Source organism: Misgurnus anguillicaudatus, chromosome 22 (assembly GCF_027580225.2).
Source record: "Misgurnus anguillicaudatus chromosome 22, ASM2758022v2, whole genome shotgun sequence".
Taxonomy (NCBI): domain Eukaryota; kingdom Metazoa; phylum Chordata; class Actinopteri; order Cypriniformes; family Cobitidae; genus Misgurnus; species Misgurnus anguillicaudatus.
The window spans coordinates 48,004,069-48,026,063 of record NC_073358.2 but is presented as its reverse complement, the minus strand read 5'-3'; the positions used below and the strand labels follow the sequence as shown (position 1 = coordinate 48,026,063).

General features: G+C 34.8%; 1 protein-coding gene across 1 annotated transcript in view; it reads left to right on the top strand.

The window, feature by feature from the left end:
* Positions 1 to 21,794, top strand: part of scarf2 (scavenger receptor class F, member 2) — a 30,240-nt gene extending 8,446 nt beyond the window's left edge. The window contains exons 5-11 of the mRNA XM_055198416.2: positions 439 to 657; positions 929 to 1,057; positions 2,360 to 2,463; positions 7,434 to 7,548; positions 9,724 to 9,848; positions 19,265 to 19,414; positions 19,693 to 21,794. Coding sequence (XP_055054391.2) covers positions 439 to 657; positions 929 to 1,057; positions 2,360 to 2,463; positions 7,434 to 7,548; positions 9,724 to 9,848; positions 19,265 to 19,414; positions 19,693 to 20,789 — 1,939 coding nt within the window. The 3' untranslated portion in view covers positions 20,790 to 21,794. The remainder of the gene's footprint in view (positions 1 to 438; positions 658 to 928; positions 1,058 to 2,359; positions 2,464 to 7,433; positions 7,549 to 9,723; positions 9,849 to 19,264; positions 19,415 to 19,692) is intronic.
* The last annotated feature ends 201 nt before the right edge of the window (positions 21,795 to 21,995 follow it).

Genomic DNA, 21,995 nt, shown 5'->3' with positions numbered 1-21,995 from the left:
CATCTCCATTTCTGACTTAAATTGTTCTCGCTCAGGCGCACGCGCGTAGATTGCGTAATTCTACGTGACTACGTTCAGTTTAATTCAGTACATTTTTTTACTATACAAATTAATTAAACTGAAAAGTAACTCACATTCATTTTTTAAAAAAAATAACTAGAATCATAATGTGTACATTTATAATGTAATGCGTTACTTTACTCGTTACTTCAGAAAAGTAATATTATTACGTAATGCACGTTACTTGTAATGCGTTACCCCAACACTGGTGTTATGTTTTTCAATAAAATATCCTAGCATCCTTAAAGCAAGTTTGTGTACGATAAGACATTTACAAAGAATGTATCTTGAACTTGAACTGTGTTGGCACATAGAAATTAGTTTAAAGTACTTTGATCATGTATTTATAAAATCTTTCCTTGTGTCTGTTGCCGGCAGGTGTGGTCACTGTAAAGGCCAGCAGCCCTGTAAAGTCACAGAGGGCCGATGTGTGACCTGCGAGAGCGGCTGGAACGGCACTAAATGCGATCAGATGTGTGCCCCGGGTTTCTTCGGAGAGAACTGTAAGGAAGAGTGTCCACCGTGCAAAGACGGCCATCACTGTAGCCGAATCGATGGCAGGTGTTCACACTGCAATCCCGGCTGGATCGGAGATCGGTATGATTGTAACATACACAAAATTAGATTAAATGCAGTTGCTGTAAGTTATGTACTGTATATGTACAAATTATGTACTTGTTGGTGCTTATCAGAAAGTTTAGTGTCTATGCAGCGTTTTAAGATCGGCGATTTTAAAAACCTAAAGTGTCCTCGATATATATATCTAATGAGGCTTGTTTGTAATGAATTCAATAACAATTATTTCAAATCCGCAATGTTAAAAAGTCACTGTTAGATTCTTACTCTGTTTATTTATATCTGTATTCAGCTGTGATGTGCGCTGTCCTAACGGCACCTATGGCGAAAACTGTGAGAAGGATTGCAGCCATTGTTTTAACGGAGACTGTCACTTCGTCACAGGAGAGTGTCTGTGTGACCCTGGATTTTATGGGACATAGTAAGTCAAAGCTGAATCACACACATAGTTTCAGTATTAAACATAACTTAGGTCATGTTGATATGTTGCCCTGTTTCCATGTGAGTATGAATCACCTAAACACTGTTTAACGTGCCATAACAAATAGTTTAAAGATGGGTAACACAAGATGATAAACAAGACACCCCAAAACATTGATTTTTTTTGTAAATACATTTCTGAATTGAACATTGCACCATGAAAACAGACATCAGTGGAAACACTAATTCAAAACATTTATGCACTTTTATTCAAAATAATTTACAGTGCATTCTTGCTGAATGGTTTTTATTCATTTGTGTGGGAAATAAACCCACAACTTTGATGTTGCTAGCGTCATGCTCTACCAGTTGAACTTTGTATTAGAGATGCACCGATGTTACATTTTTCCACCGATACTAATAGCCGATTATTCAGACGGATATTTGCCGATATCAATGCTAATACCAATAGTTTTGTGGTTATATTAACTTGCATTAACTAACTTCTAAAACATTACATTATATTTATATTTTCTATGCAGAGAGCTCTGACTATCGGCTGTTTTTAAACTATCGGCCGATAGTGTGAAAATTGCTTTTATTGACCGATACCGATTATTGGCCGATACATTGCATGTACTACTTTGCATGTTTGCTTTGTTTATAAGGCAGCACTTAATCAATATTCCTCAAACGTTATATTTTATTTATCTTCTCTGCAATTTTTTTGTTAATATGGGCCAAAGCACTTAATGTACAGATTCTTTTCAAACTTTGGCTTGCAGATTATTTTAGTGTTCTGATTGTTTTCATGTAGACTTTATATTTTTTTGTAAAGTGTAAAAGAAATTTAAAGTTTAAAATAAATGTGGAGTTTATAAAGGCCCGTTGACTTTAAGGGGCGGTTTCCCGGACAGGGATTAGACTAGTCCTAGACTAAACTAATTTTAAGAGCCCTCCAAACTGAAAACAACTTGCACTGACATATCTTAAAATACACCTTTGTTTAGTTTCAGAATACACAAGTAATATTTTTAGTAAGGCATGTTCATTAAAACTAGTTATATTTCCTAATTAAACTAAGGCCTAGTCCTGGCTTAAACTTATCCATGTCTGGGAAACCACCCCTAACTGTTAGAAAGATCTTTACTTAAAATCGGACCGACTGTCATGACATCACTTCAATAATTGCATAATCGCCCATAATTCTCAAAATGCCTGATGCCAGTTTTACTGGTTGCTGCTGTTGTTATGTATACAAAGTCTTTCTTCGATGTTCAGTTGTGCTCTCCTCTAATTTTAGCTGCAACCTGACATGTGAATTTGGTCAGTTTGGCGTGAACTGTGCTCAGACCTGTCCATGCCACGACATGAACTGCAACCCGGTATCAGGGGACTGCAATCTACGTAAGAAAAACTTTTTTCTTTCTCTGTTTGGAAAATAAATATCTTAAGCTTTATCCGCTGAAGATACAAATGCTCTTGAAGTGTTGAGACATACTTGTGGGGTCCAGCATCATATTTTCCATTACGTAACGGAAGAGGAAGTAGCTGTCTACTTGACACAGCTATTTTAAAAACAAAAATTCTGTCATTCACTCACTCTCATGTTGTTCACCTAAAACAACAGATATGTTATTAAAGAATTAAGAAAATATTATTCTCATAAATTATTAGTGGATAGTAACAGGGGTTGTAATATTACTCAAGTGCTATATTCCAAAACTTCTGCTTTTTTCCGTTGAGCGCCGGCCATCGCTGTTTTTTCTGCGCTGGGCACCGAGAGTTGAAAAATATTCATCTTTGGGTGAAAAGCTCAGCTCGTCAATGTCACTAATCACTCGGCCGTCCAATCACAGCAGAGGAGTGGCGGGACAAATGTCACAACAACTGACTGGGACATTGTTTAACGTCTAATAAACAAAGCAGAAGAATCATAGAAACCAAAGTGCTCAGCTGGAAAAAAGCTGGCAAGTGCCTACAGTCGGCATCCGCCTGGCGTTTTTTAGCCGCGTTTAATTGCTTTGGTGTGCAGCCCCCCAGTGATAACCAGTGTTGGGGAAAGTAACTTTTAAAAGTAATGCATTACAATATTAAGTTACTCCACCAAAAAAGTAGCATTACTTTATTAGCATTAAGTAACTTCTACAGCTATAAAACTGCACTGAAAAAAATTAACTTTTTGGTGTAGTAATATATGAAGAGTTTGGTTCCAAAACGCAATAAATCCATTTTGACAAATTTCGGTAAAAACGTGTTTTCTATACCAAGAAAGTGACAAGATGAAAACCACTATTTTCTGTTACAAACTTTCCCATAGCATCTTTAGGTTATAAAAACATAAAAAATTCAAATCCATAATTTGATTTTCAAAGATTTATTATAAAAACGAATTATTTTTTCCACAAAATGCAATAAATCCATTACAGTTTTTGTTTCAAAATGCTAGAAATCTATTAATTCAAATGTGCATTCATCTTTGCCATTTTATATTCATTTAGTTGAACAGTTGTACACACTGACTAAAAAATAAACATTAATGTCATTAATCAAAACACTTACTTTGTCATATTAAGAACACTGTCATTGCAGCCGTTATACTTGACGTCGTCTACTTACAGTTTTCACAGCGATCAGCTGTAAAATGTTTTGGTCCTGCTCGATTTTCGTTGACTTTGAGTAAAATAATGTAAAGTTATTCATAAGATCCTCTGGGGTCAATCTGTTAGCATGAGACACTTGATGCTGTCGCGAGATCAGCACCAGTCTCCCGAGAGCTTCGCGTAAATTATTAGATGTTGATGACAATCTTTCCCGTCACAGAAAACAACCACAGGTTTATCAATGCCTTTAAAGTATTATTTTGTTTTGTTTGTTGATCACGAAGTACAAAGTAGATGAGGAAAACTAAGATTCCGTGTACTTAACGCTCCGCCATTGTTTGTTTACATTGCGTGAACGGTGGGCTGTAATTTCTGGAATGGATTTATTGCGTTCTGTAAAAAAGGAGGAGTGAGAAAAAAGGGAGAAAAGATGACAGAATAACACGGCGGATATTGTATTTCGCGTAAAATTAATTATTTACTTTTAAATACTGACCTGATATAATACTGATTTTGGCAGTAACTCATTTTTTTTCAAAAATGGCGTTTATCGCGTTTTGGAACCAAACTCTTCATTTATTAGATTAACTCTCATAATTTCTACATAATAATATTTACATTTATTGAGAACTAGATTTTCCTATGTAAAATGATGATAAATACACAATTAATCATTAAATTAAGTAAAATTAACTTAAATTTATTTGCACATGTTGTAAGGAATACCCACAATCCTTTGCGCCTGGATATTTTTATTTTTTAAGCTTTATCACAGAATAAGAACTGATAAGAATTTAACTACTTAAATATTTGTTAATAAAATATCATAAAGGTTTAAGATCTTATATTATTGTTGTTGTAAATGATAATTTTGGCACCGTTTAGGTGATCAGTGTTTCTTTACATGAACCCTGTACGGAACATTATATTGTATTTTTCTACACAGTGCTGACAATGCATGTCAAAAACCCAGTTTGTGTGCGCTTTTTGTTCAGAATCAACTAATAACTAAGTCCATTGAACTATGTTAAAGAAAATAACACACTAAATACGATTTATTTAATATTTTTAGGACAGCAATTCTTAAATTTTCAACAAAAAAAAACTAATAGACTTTACTTAAACGATTAAAATAAATCAAACTTCTAAAAAAATATTTGTATTATTTAAAATATGTTTTTCATGCATTATTAAGTAGATTTTATTTAATTTTAGTAGGTAAGTTGTACTTAAAAAAGCAGTAAATTTTACTTAAAAAAAGTTCATGCAAATTGTTACGAGGATTTTTTTAAGTACATTTTTTTCAGTGTGTAAAAGTTAAAAATACAATCACCTAAATTGATAAAAAAATACATTTTATGACAGTTCTTAAAAGTGTTGTGTTTTTTATGTAATCAAAATATATTAACAAAATAAATATCAATATATACAAAAAAGATTTTTAAGAAGAAAAATTCTTGTTTTCAGTAAATATATCAAAAAATTCTTAAATTAAGATACTTTTTCTTTATGAGCAAAACAACCAAAAATATCAAATTTAAGTGATTTTGTGCATAAAACAAACAAAAAAATCTGCCAATGGGGTAAGCAAAAAACACTAAATTCAAGAAAAATGCAAGAACATTTTGCTTACCACATTGGCAGATTTTTTTGTTTGTTTTATGCACAAAATCACTTAAATTTGATATTTTTGGTCTAAAAACTAAGTTGTGTTTCTTGGAAATCATTTTTTGCAGTGTAAACATGTTTTATACAGGTCAAAAGTGTGTGTGAGTAGATGTGTATCAGGAACATACCTGTAAACCTGATTCTCACGGTTAAAAATTTTTTCCGCTGTCATCCCATTTAAATATTAATATTACGTAATGTTGAGGGATTTTCACATCCCAGTGTTTATGGGTATTATAAAGAACACAGCACATTTGGTTTCATTGCATTCTGTGATTATAAGACATTATACAGCTCTTAAATCACACATGGTACCCTGCCAACATCAACATCATACGTTGTTTTTACTCTATGTGTCTGATTTTCACAATGTTCAAAATGCAGCGCAGACACCGTAATTGATTTGAGAGTTACATAATATTAGCATGAATAATTGATTTAACATGAAATTCCAGATCACACGATAGCTTTGCACAAGAAGCTGTTATAACGTAATGTAGGCTATTAGTCACTGAAATTCCTGCCGGCCATTGTAGTCGTTCATATATACTGTTAACTTTCATTCGGCTTATTCTTCAATATTATGGCTTGACATAAACATTTTAATATAAAAAAAACAACAACAGTTGCTGTCAATAACATGCCTTTGTAGAGGTTTGTGTGCGTAGTCTTTACTATGTAGGTCACTGCTGTACTGTAGACAGCAGCAGTTCCGCATAGCCGCCCTGATGGGCTTTCCAGACAAGTGTCTTACTTTTACGGCTGTGTTTTTTTGGCTCGTTTCCTGCCTGCCTAGTTATTTCACACAGCTGAGAGGAATACTGCAGGATGAGAGCGAGAGAAACGGCAGTGAGGAAAGGTGTGGGTCAGTACAGGATCTGAATGAAAGCAGTAATGATGTCACGGTGGCAGACCTTCCTTTAGACAGCTGTGATTTCAGGACATGCGTGGATGTCTCACACCGCACTACACCTAACCCGAGCACAGCTCTTTCCTATCATAAATCACAAAGGTTGTCATGGGTTCTTATGCTTTAAATGTTTTTATACTGTAATTTATTTTTTCATTTTTCCTAAGAGCTCTCATATTTAAAGTATGCTATTATATCTCAAAAGAAATCTCATAATGGTGCGGTTTCCCGGACAGGGTTTAGATTAGTCCAGGACTACGCCTTAGTTATATTAGGACATTAAAGTAGTTTTTACAAACAAACCTTACAAAAAACAATACTGTGTGCATCTTGAGACCAAACAATGGCACTGATATATTTTAAGATATGACACTACAGTACAAGGTGTTTTTAAATTATGGTAGCTCAAAACGCCCCAATATGATCCACTTCCCAAGGTGCTGTTGTATAATTTTAAATGCTTACTATGTTGTACACTAGTTACATTTTAAAATGATACATGAGCTTATTGAAATAACAATTGGCTGTTCTAGTGTGATACACTGTGTAGCACTGTTTGGTGGTCCAAGTTTAAATTGTCATCCATATTGAGCTGTCTCTCTAACTATGCATGTGATGAGCTCTTGTGAATGGTCATTTCAGTTCCCGGGCTGATCTGGGCTATTACACACAATATGTTCCCGTAATAATTCCTGCTGGCAACAGATGTAAAGACACCATTGGCTGACTTCTTGTTCTTTAGAGGAAACAACTGCCAATCTCAATTTATTTAATATTATATTGTAAGAGTTTGTGCCAGCTCTTTAAGCAAAAACAGAACATTTAAAATTTGCTTTAATATGTTATATTTTAAAATAATTATATATATATTTTAGTACTTGTTTACCAACGCTATCTCATGGCAATTCTTTTGTATTTTATGAAGTGGCTAATTTGTATTCTTCTGTATGACCACGTTCATACATTTTTGCGCAATTTGCTTTTCCCCCTTTGACGTTGGGGTCATCATAGGCACATTTAGAGGTGGGGTTTCGTTATTGTTTTTTTAATGCTTTCGTATGCATTTCAGGTTGGTTGTGCTTGTTGCTTTTTATATCTGAATTGCGTCTTGTTCTCCAGTCCACCATTTATTCATGCTGAAAAGCGTTTTAATAATTTGAATTTGTTCATGTTTTCGAAATCTGTCTCTTTTTTAGATCCTAATCAGCGAATGGGAGTTATAGCCGCAGGAACGCTGGTGACGTTCCTCTTCATCGTCCTTCTCTCTCTGCTGTGTTGCTGTTTCCTCTGTAGCAACAAAAACAACCGCAAGTAAGTCCGAAACAACCTGAATTAACATTTATATTATATTCTTTATATTAAAATATATAAAAACTCTTTAACTCTTTCCCGACATTTTTTTAAAGTTGCAAGCCAGCACCAATTATTTTTATGATCTTCACAAAAGCTTGATGCTTTGAAAAAAATATTTGCATATAAACATATACAATATATGAAATGAAAGAACCAACAAAAAATGAAGAGTTTAGTTCCAAAACACAATAAATCCATTTTGACTAATTTCGGTAAAAACATGTTTTCTTAACCAAGAAAGTAACAAGATGAAAACCACTATTTTCTGTTACAGACTTTCATATATTATCTTTAGGTTATAGTAACATTAGAAATTCAAATCCAAAATTTGTTTTTTTAAAGACTTATTGTAAAATCTGATTATTTTTCCTGCAAAAGCAATAAATCAATAGTTTTTTTTTTCAAAATGCTATAAATATATTAAATCAATATATAAATTATAACACTGATTTTGGAACATAAAAATTAATGGCATTAATGAAAACAATTACTTTGTTATAATAAAAACACTGTCCTTGGGACGTCGTTGCTGAACTTTTTTGACAGCGATCAGCTGTAAAATGTTTTGGTCCTGCTCGATTTTCGTTGACTTCACGTAATATAATGTAAAGTTTTTCATAAGATTCACTGGGGTCAATGTGTTAGCATGACAAAAGCTTGATGCTGTCATGTGAGAACAAGCAACAGCCGGCATTTTTCCTTCGCCCGAGTTCCTCTCACGTAAAATTATTCGTTTTTGATGACTTACGTTTCTTCCCCACCACAGAAAACCACCACAGGTTTATCAATGCCATCAAAAGTATAAATTTTTTTTTGTTTTTTTGTTGATCACGAAGTACAAAGTAGATGAGGAAAACTAGGATTCCTTGTGTATCCAATGCGACGCCATTGTTTACAATGTGTGGAATGATGCGCTGTGATTGGTTAAGTGGATTTATTGCATTCTGCAGAGAAGGAGGACTGGCGTTTGTCGTGGTTTGGAAAAAAGAAGAAAATATAACAAAATAACACAGCAGATATCTGATTTTAAGTCAAATTAAGAATTTACTTTTTAATACTGACCAGATACAATACTGATTTTGGTGGTAACTCATTTAAAAAAAAAAGGCATTTATTGTGTTTTGGAACCAAACTCTTCAAATGTTTCATCTTAATTTAATCTCTTTTTATCCCCTCTTAAATATGGGTAGGTCAAGCAAAAAGCTGATAATTGCAATTTTGTAAAAGCCTCTTCTTATAAATCAGATTCTGGGCGATGATAAAAACGTACACAACGTTTTTACTGTTTTTAGATCAGTGGATGCTTCAGTGTTTTATAAGTTGTGTAAGAGTGCCACCTAGTGGATAATAGCGGAAATATGGCTTGCCATAAAAACTCATTGGCAGGGAAGCGTTTTCTCTTAATTGACGAGTTCACTCGTCAATGGCGGGGGGAAAAGTTAAACGTGTAACAGACCATTTTTTGTCTGATGCACGACCACATTCATGGCAGACAGTGGATGGAGTTAAGGGTAGGATTGTTTAGGACAGGGCTGTCCAAATTCGGTCCTGCAGGATCGGTGTAAACTCTGCAGGACACTGTCCCTCCAGGACCGAGTTTGGGCACTCCTGGTTTGGGATATCTGTGTCAATGTGAATCCCTAAACTAAACAAAATGTTTAAAAGTATTTCAAGTACAGATATGTGAGGGATTATTACCACCTTTTATGATAAATATATCTTCTTAAAGACCTTTGCGCCACCCATCTCAACCATCAACTTTAAAATCATGTTCAAGTGTCTCATTTTATAATGAAACTTATCAACAGAATCGTTCATGGTTAGTTAAAGTATAAAGAGTTTCCCTGTTTTCTGAATGATTCAAGACTCTCAGTATTGTCAATCAGCAGGTTTCTTAAATTTTCCACCTTTTCTAAGTTGAAGGAAAATGACATAACGTAAGACTAACTGAGTTTAGATTATCTCACCTTGACTGTGAGGTCCACGACATATCCCTCCATTTCTCCCAAATCTGTATTTGTTGCTTTTTTTGGACATTGTTTAACCTAGAGACATGAAGTATTGGAAAACTATGCACCAACACAAATCCACAATTGTCCGATATGCAAAATAACATCGAACTTCTTCTTTCAGCTCTGACCAAGAAAACTCCACTAATAGCAAGAAAGCCAAGATAATCCTTTGTGGCGGATTTAGCCGAATCAGCACCAAACTTCCCAGAATCCCTCTCAGGAGACAAAAACTACCCAAAGTTGTTGGTATGTCTATTTTTTCCATCATCTAAAGTTCCATATGGTTTTGGTCAGCATATGGGTTTGGCCATTGAACAGCTGTATAATGCAGTTAGTTTATATATACATTTGTTTGCGTCTGCCTGCCAGAGTGTCTTAAGTGGTTAAACTGAATGTCTTGTTTCCTACTAGCTGTACTTAAATCTTTGGAAATCTTGTTTAGCCTAAACAGGTCATGTTGTATAAAATTGGCACTGGTGACCTTTAGTCAGCTGTGCACTGTGTATGTTTTATGTGTTGGCGGTAGCCCATTTTAATGTGCATACTGTAGGTGAATTAAAGGACATCTTGTGCTGAATGGTCAGCCGTAGTGTCGGCTTCTTTTAAACTCTTTAAGCTTGGCGTGCCGATTAAACAAACACTTTTGGTGCAAAAATGACAAACATAATTTGTAAATGATGCTTAAAGTCCAGTGGCCACAGAGACAAATGGGATGTTAAGGATTTGGATGGAATGCTCTTTGTACAATTTTTATTTCTTTTGGCACTGCAAGTCTTTAAAGTCTTTATTATCTGAATCCAAACATTCTTTCTCTTATTCATTTTATTCATCCCCTTACTTCCTTACTTTTGATGAAAACTTTATTAAAGCTGCTATTATTCAATTTGGATTAGGAGAAGTACTATATAAATAAACCTGAATTAAACTAAAACCGACAGTTGACTGATCCCTAAAGAGGCAAATTTGGCCCGGATTGAAACCTTGTGCTAAGGTCCGTCTTGGCAAACAGTCTATCTTAAGATAATTTTATATAAAGTTTGAAAACATATTTTACTTTTCCAAAGTCAAAAAATGACTTTCTCAGTATTGTCGTCTTGTTTTTACCTAATAAAATAAGTCTAGTTTTTAGACAAAAAATATAAAATTTAAGCGAATCTTTGCTTAACTCTTCCCCGCCAAAAGTTTCACAAAATGCCTTCCAGGAAAATTTTCTTCTAAAAATATATCTATTTATATTTTTCTCTCTGCTTACTCTGCAAACAATGATTTTCAAGAAAAACATTTCTTAGTATTTTTGTCTTGTTTTCAGTAAAAATATCTAAAAATTCTTAAATTACAGTGCTTTTCTTGATGAGCAAAATGACCCAAGAAAATAAGTCTAGTTTTTAGCCCAAAAATATAAAATTTAAGTGATTTTGTGCATAAAACAAGCAAAAAAAAATCTGCCAATGGGATAAGCAAAAAAATCTTGAACATTTTTCTTAAACACTAAATTTAAGAAAAATTTGCTTACCCCATTGGCAGATTTTTTTGCTTGTTAAATTTACTTAAATGTTATATTTTTGGGCTAAAACTATACTTATTTTCTTGGGTATTTTTGCTCATCAAGAAAAATCATCTTAATTTAAGAATTTGTAGATATTTTTATTGAAAACAAGACAAAAATACTAAGAAATTTTTTTCTTGAAAATCTTTTTTTGCAGTGTATAAACTCTTAAATATGTTTATTGCATTTTTGTGAAGGAATTTTGATAAAGATCAGATTCAGAATGATTATCAAAACATACACAGATTTTAAAATTAGTAAATAATTTTTTTTGCTTTAGTTTTTTTTTTATAAATTTGGTAAGCAAATTTGTCTTGAATTTTTCTTGAATTTAGTGTTTAAAGGTGCAGTGTGTAATTTTTAAAAGGATCTCTTGATAGAAATGCTAAATAATATATAAAACTATATTATCAGGGGTGTATAAAGACCTTTCATAATGAACCGTTATGTTTTTATTACCTTAGAATGAGATGTTTTTATCTACACACATAGAGGGTCCCCTTACAAGGAAGTCGCCATTTTGTGCTGCCATATTTCTACCGAAGCCTTTAACGGACAAACTTTGGGACAATGACGTGTTTGTCCGGTGGTGGCTTCCGTAGCTTCTCTATGTGTTTCAAAAGCGAGGGGTGAGCGGTGGACTGAGCCGTTGGTTGCAATTATCAACCTCACCACTAGATGCCGCTAAAATTTACACACTGCACCTTTAAGAAAAATTTTCACTTTTTTTTGCTTACCCCATTGGCAGATTTTTTTAAGCTTGTTTTATCCACAAAGTCACTTAAATTTGATATCTTTGGTCTAAAAACTAGACTTATTTTCTAAGGTCGTTTTGCTCATCAAGAAAAAGCATCTTAATTTAAGAATTTTTAGATATTTTTACTGAAAACAAGACAAAAATACTAAGATTTTTTTCCTTAAAAAAATATTTTTTGCAGTGTATAGTTTAAAAAAGTATAAAAGCTGGATTCTTTAAAGGAATATATGGAGGGCACAACTTTTAAATTAAAACAAACAATGGCCCATTGTGTGGGCGATAGGTCATGGATGAAGTCTATTATGAGAGAGCGATAAGCCAACAAGAGAAAGCCCCAAGCCATGTTGCCGTCTTAAAGGAGACTTATTTAACACATTACATAAGTTAAAGAGTCGTTCCCATAGGGTCTGGGTATAAAAAAATCCTCTTGAAACAATGATGGCACTGTTGGTTAGGGTCAAGTATGCCCTGTGGCTTGTTACAATAAACCTCCTCAGGCTGTCAAACCCTGGAGAGACAACAAAGACCAAACATGTGTTAAACAGCAATACAAAGATAGCACTTTTTCAGACACAAACCAACCCTTTCTTTTTGACATTTTATGATGGCATTGAGTGAGAAATCTTGTCATTATTTTGGCAAGTACTGTGACTTAAGACATGGTCAGAAACAACAGAGAAAGGATGTTTTTGCAGACTTTAAACATGATCAGAATCAACACAAAAGGATGTTTTTACAGTTACTCTCTAGAGAGGTAAAAACAAGGCTTTGCATCAGAACGTGAGAAGAAGAACTGAAAGCAAATGCAGATGTAACATCTACCAGGTTCTCCTTCCTTCTCCGGCATTCCCCACCCCCTCAAACTCTTTTATGGAAGGATGAAAATATCATTTTTACTTTTTCGTCAGTCTCCTCTTCCTGTCAGCGGTTCTGCTGTCCTCATTGGGTGACCGCAGCAATGAGGTCTGCTATTTTTTCCCTTTCTTTCCCCACTTTTTTGTAACTCTACCCTCATAGGAGACCGAGGGGCGGGGGGTCTTTAGACAGGAAGTGAACAAATATACCTCTGGGTATTTCAGAGCTCTTTTTAACCCTGTTACAGCTGGTAATGATAGATTTAGAATAAGAAAAGGGCGAAAGAATAATGCAAATGTTTACCCCGCTTTCATCTCCTCTTGACTTTTATTTCCACATTTTGTTTCTGCTTATAGTTTAAATTAGATGTGTAGGGTAAAAGTACAGTCATTTTTTAAGTTTAGCCTTTTGTGGGTCAATGACATGAAATGCTTTTTTGTGTCCGGGGACATTATGTAGTGTACTATAAAAGTAACTTGGTACATTTACCGTGTATGACACGTCACTTTATTCTATAAAACCATCGAGTTTAAATACATTTTCAGTATTTTTAATAGTAAATACTTAAAACTCATTCATGTAAAATGACAAACGGGGCATCTGTCTACACTGGAAAAAAATTACTTTCTTCTTACTGGTTTTCAGTAGAAATATCTACAAATTTTTAAATTAAGATGTATTTTCTTAATGAGCAAATGACCTAAGAAAATAAGTCTAATTTTGAGACAAATTTAAGCGAATTTGTGCTTAAAGCAAGCAAAGAAATCTGCCAATGGAATAAGACATTTTTGGCTTAATTTTTCTTGTATTAAGTAAATTCAAGAAAAAAATTCTTATTCCTTTGCCAGATTTCCTTTGCGCGATTAATCTTTGCCCAGCACTATGTTAGGATAATTTAAAAACTTTTGTCCAAAAATTTGGGTGTTCTCAAATGTTAAGGTAGAACAACCAATGTAAAACTATATATATATATATATATATATATATATATATATATATATATATATATATATATATATATATATTAGTATACTATAGTATATTTATGAATTTAATATGACAAGCAAAAAAGCTTATGCCAGGCAGCATCCAAGTAGCAGTCTGTTAAATGTAAATTCATTGCAGAAGTTAGGTGGTGCAACTGGTATGAATGCCCCTAAGAAATAAGAAAACATTAAGCTAAATCATTTTAATAAGTTAGAAAATCCATTTAGTTTTAATAAATGCAAGCTAAGGTTGTCTATAATTGTTGTTATTATACTTTTTTAAACATTGTTCCTAAATTTATAGTTCTCAAATGTTAGTTTTATGGTACTGTAAAGTTGTTTTACACTTCCAAACTATTTTCAGGATTATAATTTTTAAACAAACAATTAGCCTGACAAAGAGATCGCATTAAACCTTTTCTGGCAAACAAACAGACAATGGGTCTCATTCAGTAAGCATGTGTACGCACAAATTTGTGCGTATGTGCCCACGGATGTTTTCACGAACAAATCGTGATTCAACAAAACTTTCGCATCAAACTTTTTCCTAAAAATTTGCGAAAAAATGCATGAAAAACCTAAAACCACTCATACCCAATAATCACGTACGCTATAATCAAATACTAGGCTATAATTATAATGATTATAATAATGTTGATATACAAAATTTACATGATTATATTTTATATTATAATATTTTTTATATTATATATTATTATACATTATCTATATTATTATTTTTATTATATACATTATATTATATAATATTATATTATTATTACATACATTATATTATATTTTCTACACATATAAAGAAGATGCACGTAATGACAAATCTTCACGCTTTCCTTCCTCACTTTTTAAATCTCTATATAAAAGCATCTACTTAATGCCTAATTTAAACGTCATGTAAATGTAATGAGAAGTTCAAACGTCAATCACTTGATCTCATGTCTTTTTTATTTTAGATACAGATGCGCGTCTTTGTCATATTAATTAAATGGCATATTTGTTAACGCATCCAATACTTCTTTAAATGTTACTCCGTGGAAAGCACTAGCTTCCTCCAGCGACAGCAAAACCTCCCAAATAAATAAGGGGAAAATAAACAAAATTTTACCGATAATAAATATGATCATGGATTTTTTTTTTCGAGCATTTTTGCTTCAAAGACAAACTGCTCTAAATTTTCTGTAAACCTGCGCGGCGAAAAACCCTTATATGGAGCTGGTTTTGGCGTGCTTTATGCAAATTAACAACCTCGTGCATGTGCAAGTGTGCGTATAAATACGAAAAATTGTACGCGATTATTAGTGAATGAGACCCATTGATTGGTTTTACCCTGAATTTTTAAAAATCGGGCTATCAAAAATATTGTGGTAAAAATCATCAAAATGTACTGAAATGTTGTTCAAAAAACAAAACTTTTAACACATTGTTCCTGAATACTGTATGCATTACATTTATTTTTAAAAAATACGTTTGGGGGGGCTTTTTATTGACTTTTTATAATGAATTGAGTATTAAGAAATTATATTATGCTTAAAATGGCAAAAAAATATTTTTACCATAATAAAAAGTCTCTTACAATCAACATTGTAATGATAACAAATACAGTCCCATTTATAACTTAAATTTAATTTTTATGTTACTGTAGTATTTGTTTGTCGTATTAGAGTATTTTTAATTAATAACTGTAATGTGAATAAAAAACATCCTGACGTTACATTATTAAATTTTTAGTGGGAAATGTGCTTAAATGCCATAATGCAAAACACATGAAAACGGTTGTGATTCCTATTACTTTAACTTTCTGCAGTAAAATGCGACTTGTTCTTCGGCTCTTGGTGTAGTTTTTTTCTCTTTGTCTAAAATATTTATAAACATGTTTCTAGACAGGCGACAGAGAGACATGCCACCTGCTGCCTATACAAACAGCAGAGTTTTTTTCATAGCTGTGAGGACTCAGTAGTGCAGCTGGGATGAGACCATTAATGCACTTTTGTTCAAGGTCTATATAGTAAAGGGTGGGTGGGCAGTCAGATCAGTCTGAGTCTGTATGTCTCCGTCCGAAACAGCAGTTGTCCGATGTCAGTAAATCCTATAAAACCGTTGCATCTGTTTGAATGCATCTCCAACATGCATGTCATGCATTTTATGGTTTGGTGATCCCACAGGGGTCTCTCGAATGCCTATGATGGTCATGTGAATAGCAACAAACACAAAGATAGCATTTTAAAGTTCAACAAGTATTTGGAACAAGTAAAAAGATTGGAATTTAAATTGTCACATTGAAGGCGATTCTCCAAAAATGCACTTTTATTTCTCTGTGGTCTACAGTGGTATGTGCTGCAGAAATGTTTAGATTTGCAAATGTGCTATTAATGTTTTTTTCACCCGGAGAGAATGTAAGTGAAAAGAATGCAGAAACTTTGCATGGTTTAAAAAGTCTGAGCTCTTCAGCAAAAAGCATGTAAATGGTAAATCTAAACATAAAAGATCTATTCTTGGAGTGTTTTTCACTTTGTGAGTATAGAAACCAAACTAAACAGCTTGTAGGTCTTTAAGTGCATGATATCTTTCACTGTGTACATCTTAGCTAGGCTAAGGATACGCTAAAGTAACATTTCGGGTAGTTTTGAACCAGGATTGTGAAAATATTTGATGAATCATGCACAAAAACACAGTAACTTGCAAATAGAAAGTATTTGATCAGTTTTGGTTGATTGGGTCAGTATGGTCAGTTTTTATTCTAGGCTGACCTTAAAGGGACACTCCACTTTTTTGGAAAATATGCTCCCCTAGAGTTAAACATTTGATTTTTAGCATTTTGGAATCCATTCAGCCGATCTACGGGTCTGGCGCTATCACTTTTAGCATAGCTTAGCATAATCCATTGAATCTGATTAGACCATTAGCATTGTGCTAAAAAATAACCAAATTTGATATTTGTCCTATGTAACACTTAAATAGGAAAAATATCGAAACTCTTTGTTTATTTTTGAGCGCGATGCTAATGGTCTAATCAGATTCAATGGATTGTGCTAAGCTATGCTAAAAGTGGTACAGACAGAACCGGAGATCGGCTGAATGAAACGGTAAAAATCAAATGTTTAACTCTAGGAAAGCTGGAAAATGAGCCTGTTTTCAAAAAAGTGGAGTGTCTCTTTAAGCAATGTAAATATGACAAAAGTTTGTGTTTATATGGCCGAATAGTAGTGGTGTCAAAGAGGCAAAACCAGGTCACGTGTGGTTAGCGTCTACTCCATTGCCTTCCAACTGAAAGGAGCTGTGAGCAACAAACCACAGGAATCTCTAGCTAACCGACTTTTCTAGGTCTGCATGACCACATAAAACTTTGAGAAGGAACTGCTCTCTGTACACTTTTTAATGTTGTATGGCATTTTTGGTTCCTGAAAAGCTATTTAAGTAAATAAGCTCCAACCAAAATCGCAATTTAAAGGGCACGTATTATGTCAATTTTTACAAGATGTATTATAAGTCTCAGGTGTGCCCAAAATGTGTCTGTGAAGTTTAAGCTCAAAATCATCCACAGATCATTTCTTATAGCATGTCCAAAATGCCCTTATTTGGGTGGGAGTAAAGATGTGGTGTTTTCGTGCCTGTACCTTTAAATGCAAATGAGCTCCTGCTCCTCACTCCCTTGCCAAATGTGACAGTGAACATTTTCTGTTAAAATAGATCTGATTACTGTGAACTCAATTGGCGATAATAGCATCTCACTATTGAGAAATGACAGGCAGCGTGCAAATCACTGAGGGTGAAAACTTTGAGACTGTCAGTCAGTGGCAGTGGGTGGGGCTTTATCAGTGTGACATCACATTATAAATAGAATCAAAACAGCATGTCTAATGACACTGCTTTGGTTTAATAGGGATTAACTCATTCCCCACCAGCCTTTTTTTTTTAAAGTTGCCTGCAAGCATTCGTTGTGATTGATTTTCACAAAAGTTTCACAAAATACCTTCCAGGAAAATTTTCCCAAAAAAAAAATGTATATAAACATACAAATATATCAAATGAAAGAAGAGACCCTCTGCTTTCAAACAAACAATATACAAGCAAACAAACAAAACGGGGGAAAAAAACACGTTTCATCCTATATATATTTTTTTCTCTGCTTATAAACTCATAAATATGGGTATTTTTCTAAAAAATATATATATATATTTTTTTATATTATTTTTTTTCCCGCATATATATACATTCATTTATTTAATTTTTTATGCTGAAATAGTTGCTTTTTTAAGTAATGTTTTCAGAGATCAGATTCAGAACTATTATAAAAACATACACAGTTTTACACAGCTTCAGTTTTTTTATAAATTGGGTAAGTGCAGTGGATAATCGCGCTATTACAGATTAACATAAAAATTCATCAGGAACACATTTTTATGCAAATGTTTTATTTTAATTGACGAGATAACGCATCAATTGCGGGTAAAGAGTTAAAAAAGAAGTGGGTGGATTTTTTCACTGTAGGGTGGTTGTGCCAACACACATTTATGTCCAAACACCTTGTAAAAGTGGATTTTGCGTAACTTGTGCCCCTTCAAACAGTCCCTCCAGAAAAACGTGATTATGTGATCGCATGATTCAACGCATAATCAGCCGAAGTAAGCATATTTATGCAGGGGGTGCATTTTTTCAAATACACCACACTTTCGCAGCATAAATTGCAGATTTCCGTGCACAAAATATGCAGGGCTTGCATGATTTCATAATCCTCGCATTTTCGTAGCAAAAATCACATACATCTTAGCAGAAAGTTGAAAAATGTTGCATTTACTTCACAAAAGTGCAGCCATGTTCCCTGTTGCCATAGGAACGTTATGAAGTGACGTGATTATCTGATGTGAGCATCATTAAAAAGCTGCAAACAGTTTAAGTTCCCGCAATTTTTGCAAGTTCCCGCAATTTTTGCAAGTTCTCGCAATTTTTGAAAGTTCCCGCAATTTCATCGGATAAAAATGCATAAATATCCTTGTATATTCCATCGCATTTTTTAAGAAAATGGGCCGCAAAATCAAGGATTTTTGCCTGCAACAATCACAAAAAAACTTGTTTTTCTGGAAGGACTGTTTAAAAAGAGAGGTTATCTTCTGGGGAAGAAAATACAGTAAGTGGGATGGGTTTAGGACAACCTTACAGTTAAGTAAAAGTAAAAAATGTCCATGTGTGTTATTGAGTGAACTAGTATATTACTTTTTGAGTGAATCTTTAACCCAATTCACCACAGTAAATGCTTTCCTCTTCAGCTCAAAATAGCACTTGTGTACTTTGAAGTAGCATTTGCAGTCAATGTTGGCTTTCAGACAGATTATCCACGCTTGTCGTGCAGACTGCATGCCCTTGTCTGTCACCAGTGCACACTGGAGAACCTAAAATGACCACACATGCTATCAAAGAGCTTTTGTTCATTGTGAAACTCAGGGAGATGTCTTCTAATCATGTGACCTGACCTTTCTGTTTGTTTTCCTCTCGTATGAACCCTTAGTAACCCATCATGATCCAGAAAACACCTTCAACAGTATTATCGAACCACCCTCCATTGTGGACCAACCTTCTCCATCGTGGTCGTCGCAGGAGTCTTTCTCTTCCTGTGAGACGAGCGAAGACGACCATCATTACTCCCTCCCACCCAACGGTAAGAGAGTGGGAACCACAGTAGATAAGCCATCTGTTTGTCCAACAGGGAGAAGTAATCTGGGAATTAAGAGGTCTCTTAATAGTTTTCAGTACTGTGCTAAACGCCGCCACTTTGGGCGAGTATGTCACGTGTATCCAGATAATACAAACATCGAATGCTATTAAACGCAAAGTCAGCAGAAGATAGTCTCGCAGGATGTGACTCAGCGCTTTTTATTCAAATTGTGGTACTGGAGGGAAAAAGGTTTCACTAAATTTTCTCTCCTACCGTTTCAGAATCTATGAATGAGAGTTATGAGAAAAGAGGTTCTAGTGTTACTCAAGAAATATCATCAACGCCTAATGAAGAAGATGCTGGAGAGTACACATCTCTCAAAGAGACGACAAAGCCATATGTTAATGATGGATCCGAGCAGCCACTCCTGAAGTTCTCTGACAGCGAGGGGTCCACCAGCGGTTCTGAGTCAACCATGGGGGCCGTTTATGCTCACATCGCTCGTCTTTCAAAACACTCCAAAGAGGAGGAGGATAATGCGGCACTAGAGGTCAAAGGTAACGGCAAGGTCCCGTCCCCAGAGAAAACGAAACCTCGTCCTCCAGACCCTTCAACCAAACCCAAGGTGTCCTGGATCCACGGAATATCTGGAGGCAACCAAACGGAGCAAGGCCAGACTCCGACGACGCAAAAGGAGAAGAAGAAGAACTCTGGAAAGGTTGAGGAGAAACAGAAGTCAAAGGAGAAGTCGAGCAAGAACGGCGAGAAGGATCAGGAAGGTAAGAAGGACGAAAACAAATCTCCAAGCAAATGCAAAACTAACATAGCCTCTGAACACATCAACGGAACGTTCCAGAACGCCTGGAAGAAGATCGGAAACTTCCACTCGGACAAGAAAACCACTGACACCGCCAAAGATCCACCTAAAAGTCCAAAGATCATGCATCCGCACATAAACTCGGAGGCTGCTACACTACTAGCGGCTCAGCTAAAAGAGAAAACCCAGAGCCTGAATCGTAACGAAGGTCTCACGGTAGGAGTCAAATCCAATGGTGTGTCAACCCATCAAGTCAACAAAGAAAAACCCACCCCGCCTCAAAAGACCAAACGCTCAACGACAGGGTCCAACAAACCGTTACTTCCCACCTCCAGCAACCTCCAGAAGATGGTGGCCCCTATTTCAGACTCAACCCCTGAGCCTACAACTCCACAGAAACAGGGGATAAATGGGACCAAGGTAGAAGTGGAAGGCGACGTCACACCAAAGAAAACACCGATCAAAAAACCACCAAGGAAAAAAGGCAAGGAGGGAACGGTAGAAACAGAAAACAAAAACACTCCAAAGACGGCCATTATGCCTCCTCAGACTGTCAAATAGAGAGTAGCTTTGTTTTAAAACTTAGTAAGCTGCTTTGTTACATACATAACCAGCTGCCTTGAAAGACTGAGTGCATTCTGGGATTGATCCTGTGGTGCTGCCTTAAAATTTGGCATTTTGGCTTTGCATCAGCATACATCCAATACCTCCGAAGCTTACCAGGTTTTAAAACAGAGCAAGTTTTCAAAAATGCGTCACCTTATGCAGACTTTTGCTGTTTTGAGGAATTGGATGGATAGAGCTGCTTATAGGATTTTATTCTCTTTAACTCCTGAAATAATGACATTTAGTGGTTATTTTATGTACAGTGTTAAAAAGGAGAAGCTGAACAAATGTAATGTAATGTAATTAGCTCATTTTATAAGCTTTCATTGCTTTAGACAGTTTCATCGGATGCTCGCGCATTGCTACGGTTTCATGCCTGGCCCGAAGGTAACTTCCTGTTTGTGTTTGTTTATCGGCCATGGATCTTTTGGCAGCCAGGCAAGAATTCAAGGATCTGTAGCTAACATTGTACGTTCATTTAACATTTTGGTAATGTCGCTCGGTGTTGATACGCTTGAACTATTTGAAATAAGGTAATTTACTTATTTATTTTGCGTGTTATCAGAAATAATCTTTGCGGAAGTCTACCAGGAAGTTAAATTTGGGCCATTTGTTTATGTTGTTGCCGCTAAAACTGTCTACTATAATTTTGAACAGATCACAGGTCGTGTTTTAAAGGTTGGATTATCACAAAAAAATAACCTAAAGTATGGTACTGACAAGGTACTGTGAGGAATATGCAAAAATATCTTCACGTTTTCTCTCAGATGTTTAATATCATATGAATGATATCAGATCAAACTTCTCTGCTTTGCTTTTAGGATAATGGTCTGCTTCCAAACGTCGTATAGCAGATATACCCCCAGTCACCGTTTTAAAGGTGAAGTTTACCCAAAACATTTTGTCATCATTTTTCAACCTCAAGTTGTGTATAAATTAATATGTTCTGCTGAACCCAAAGGAAGCAGCGTTTTTGAGCGCCATTAACTTCCATAGTATTTTTCTTTTCTACTATGGAAGTTAATGGTGCTCCTGTTTCCTGCTTGATTACAAATAGCTTCATTTATTTATACAGTTTGTAACAACTTAAGGGTAAGTAAATGATGACATCATTCTCATTTTTGGAGGATCTATCACTTTAATATTATGATTCTAGGTAGC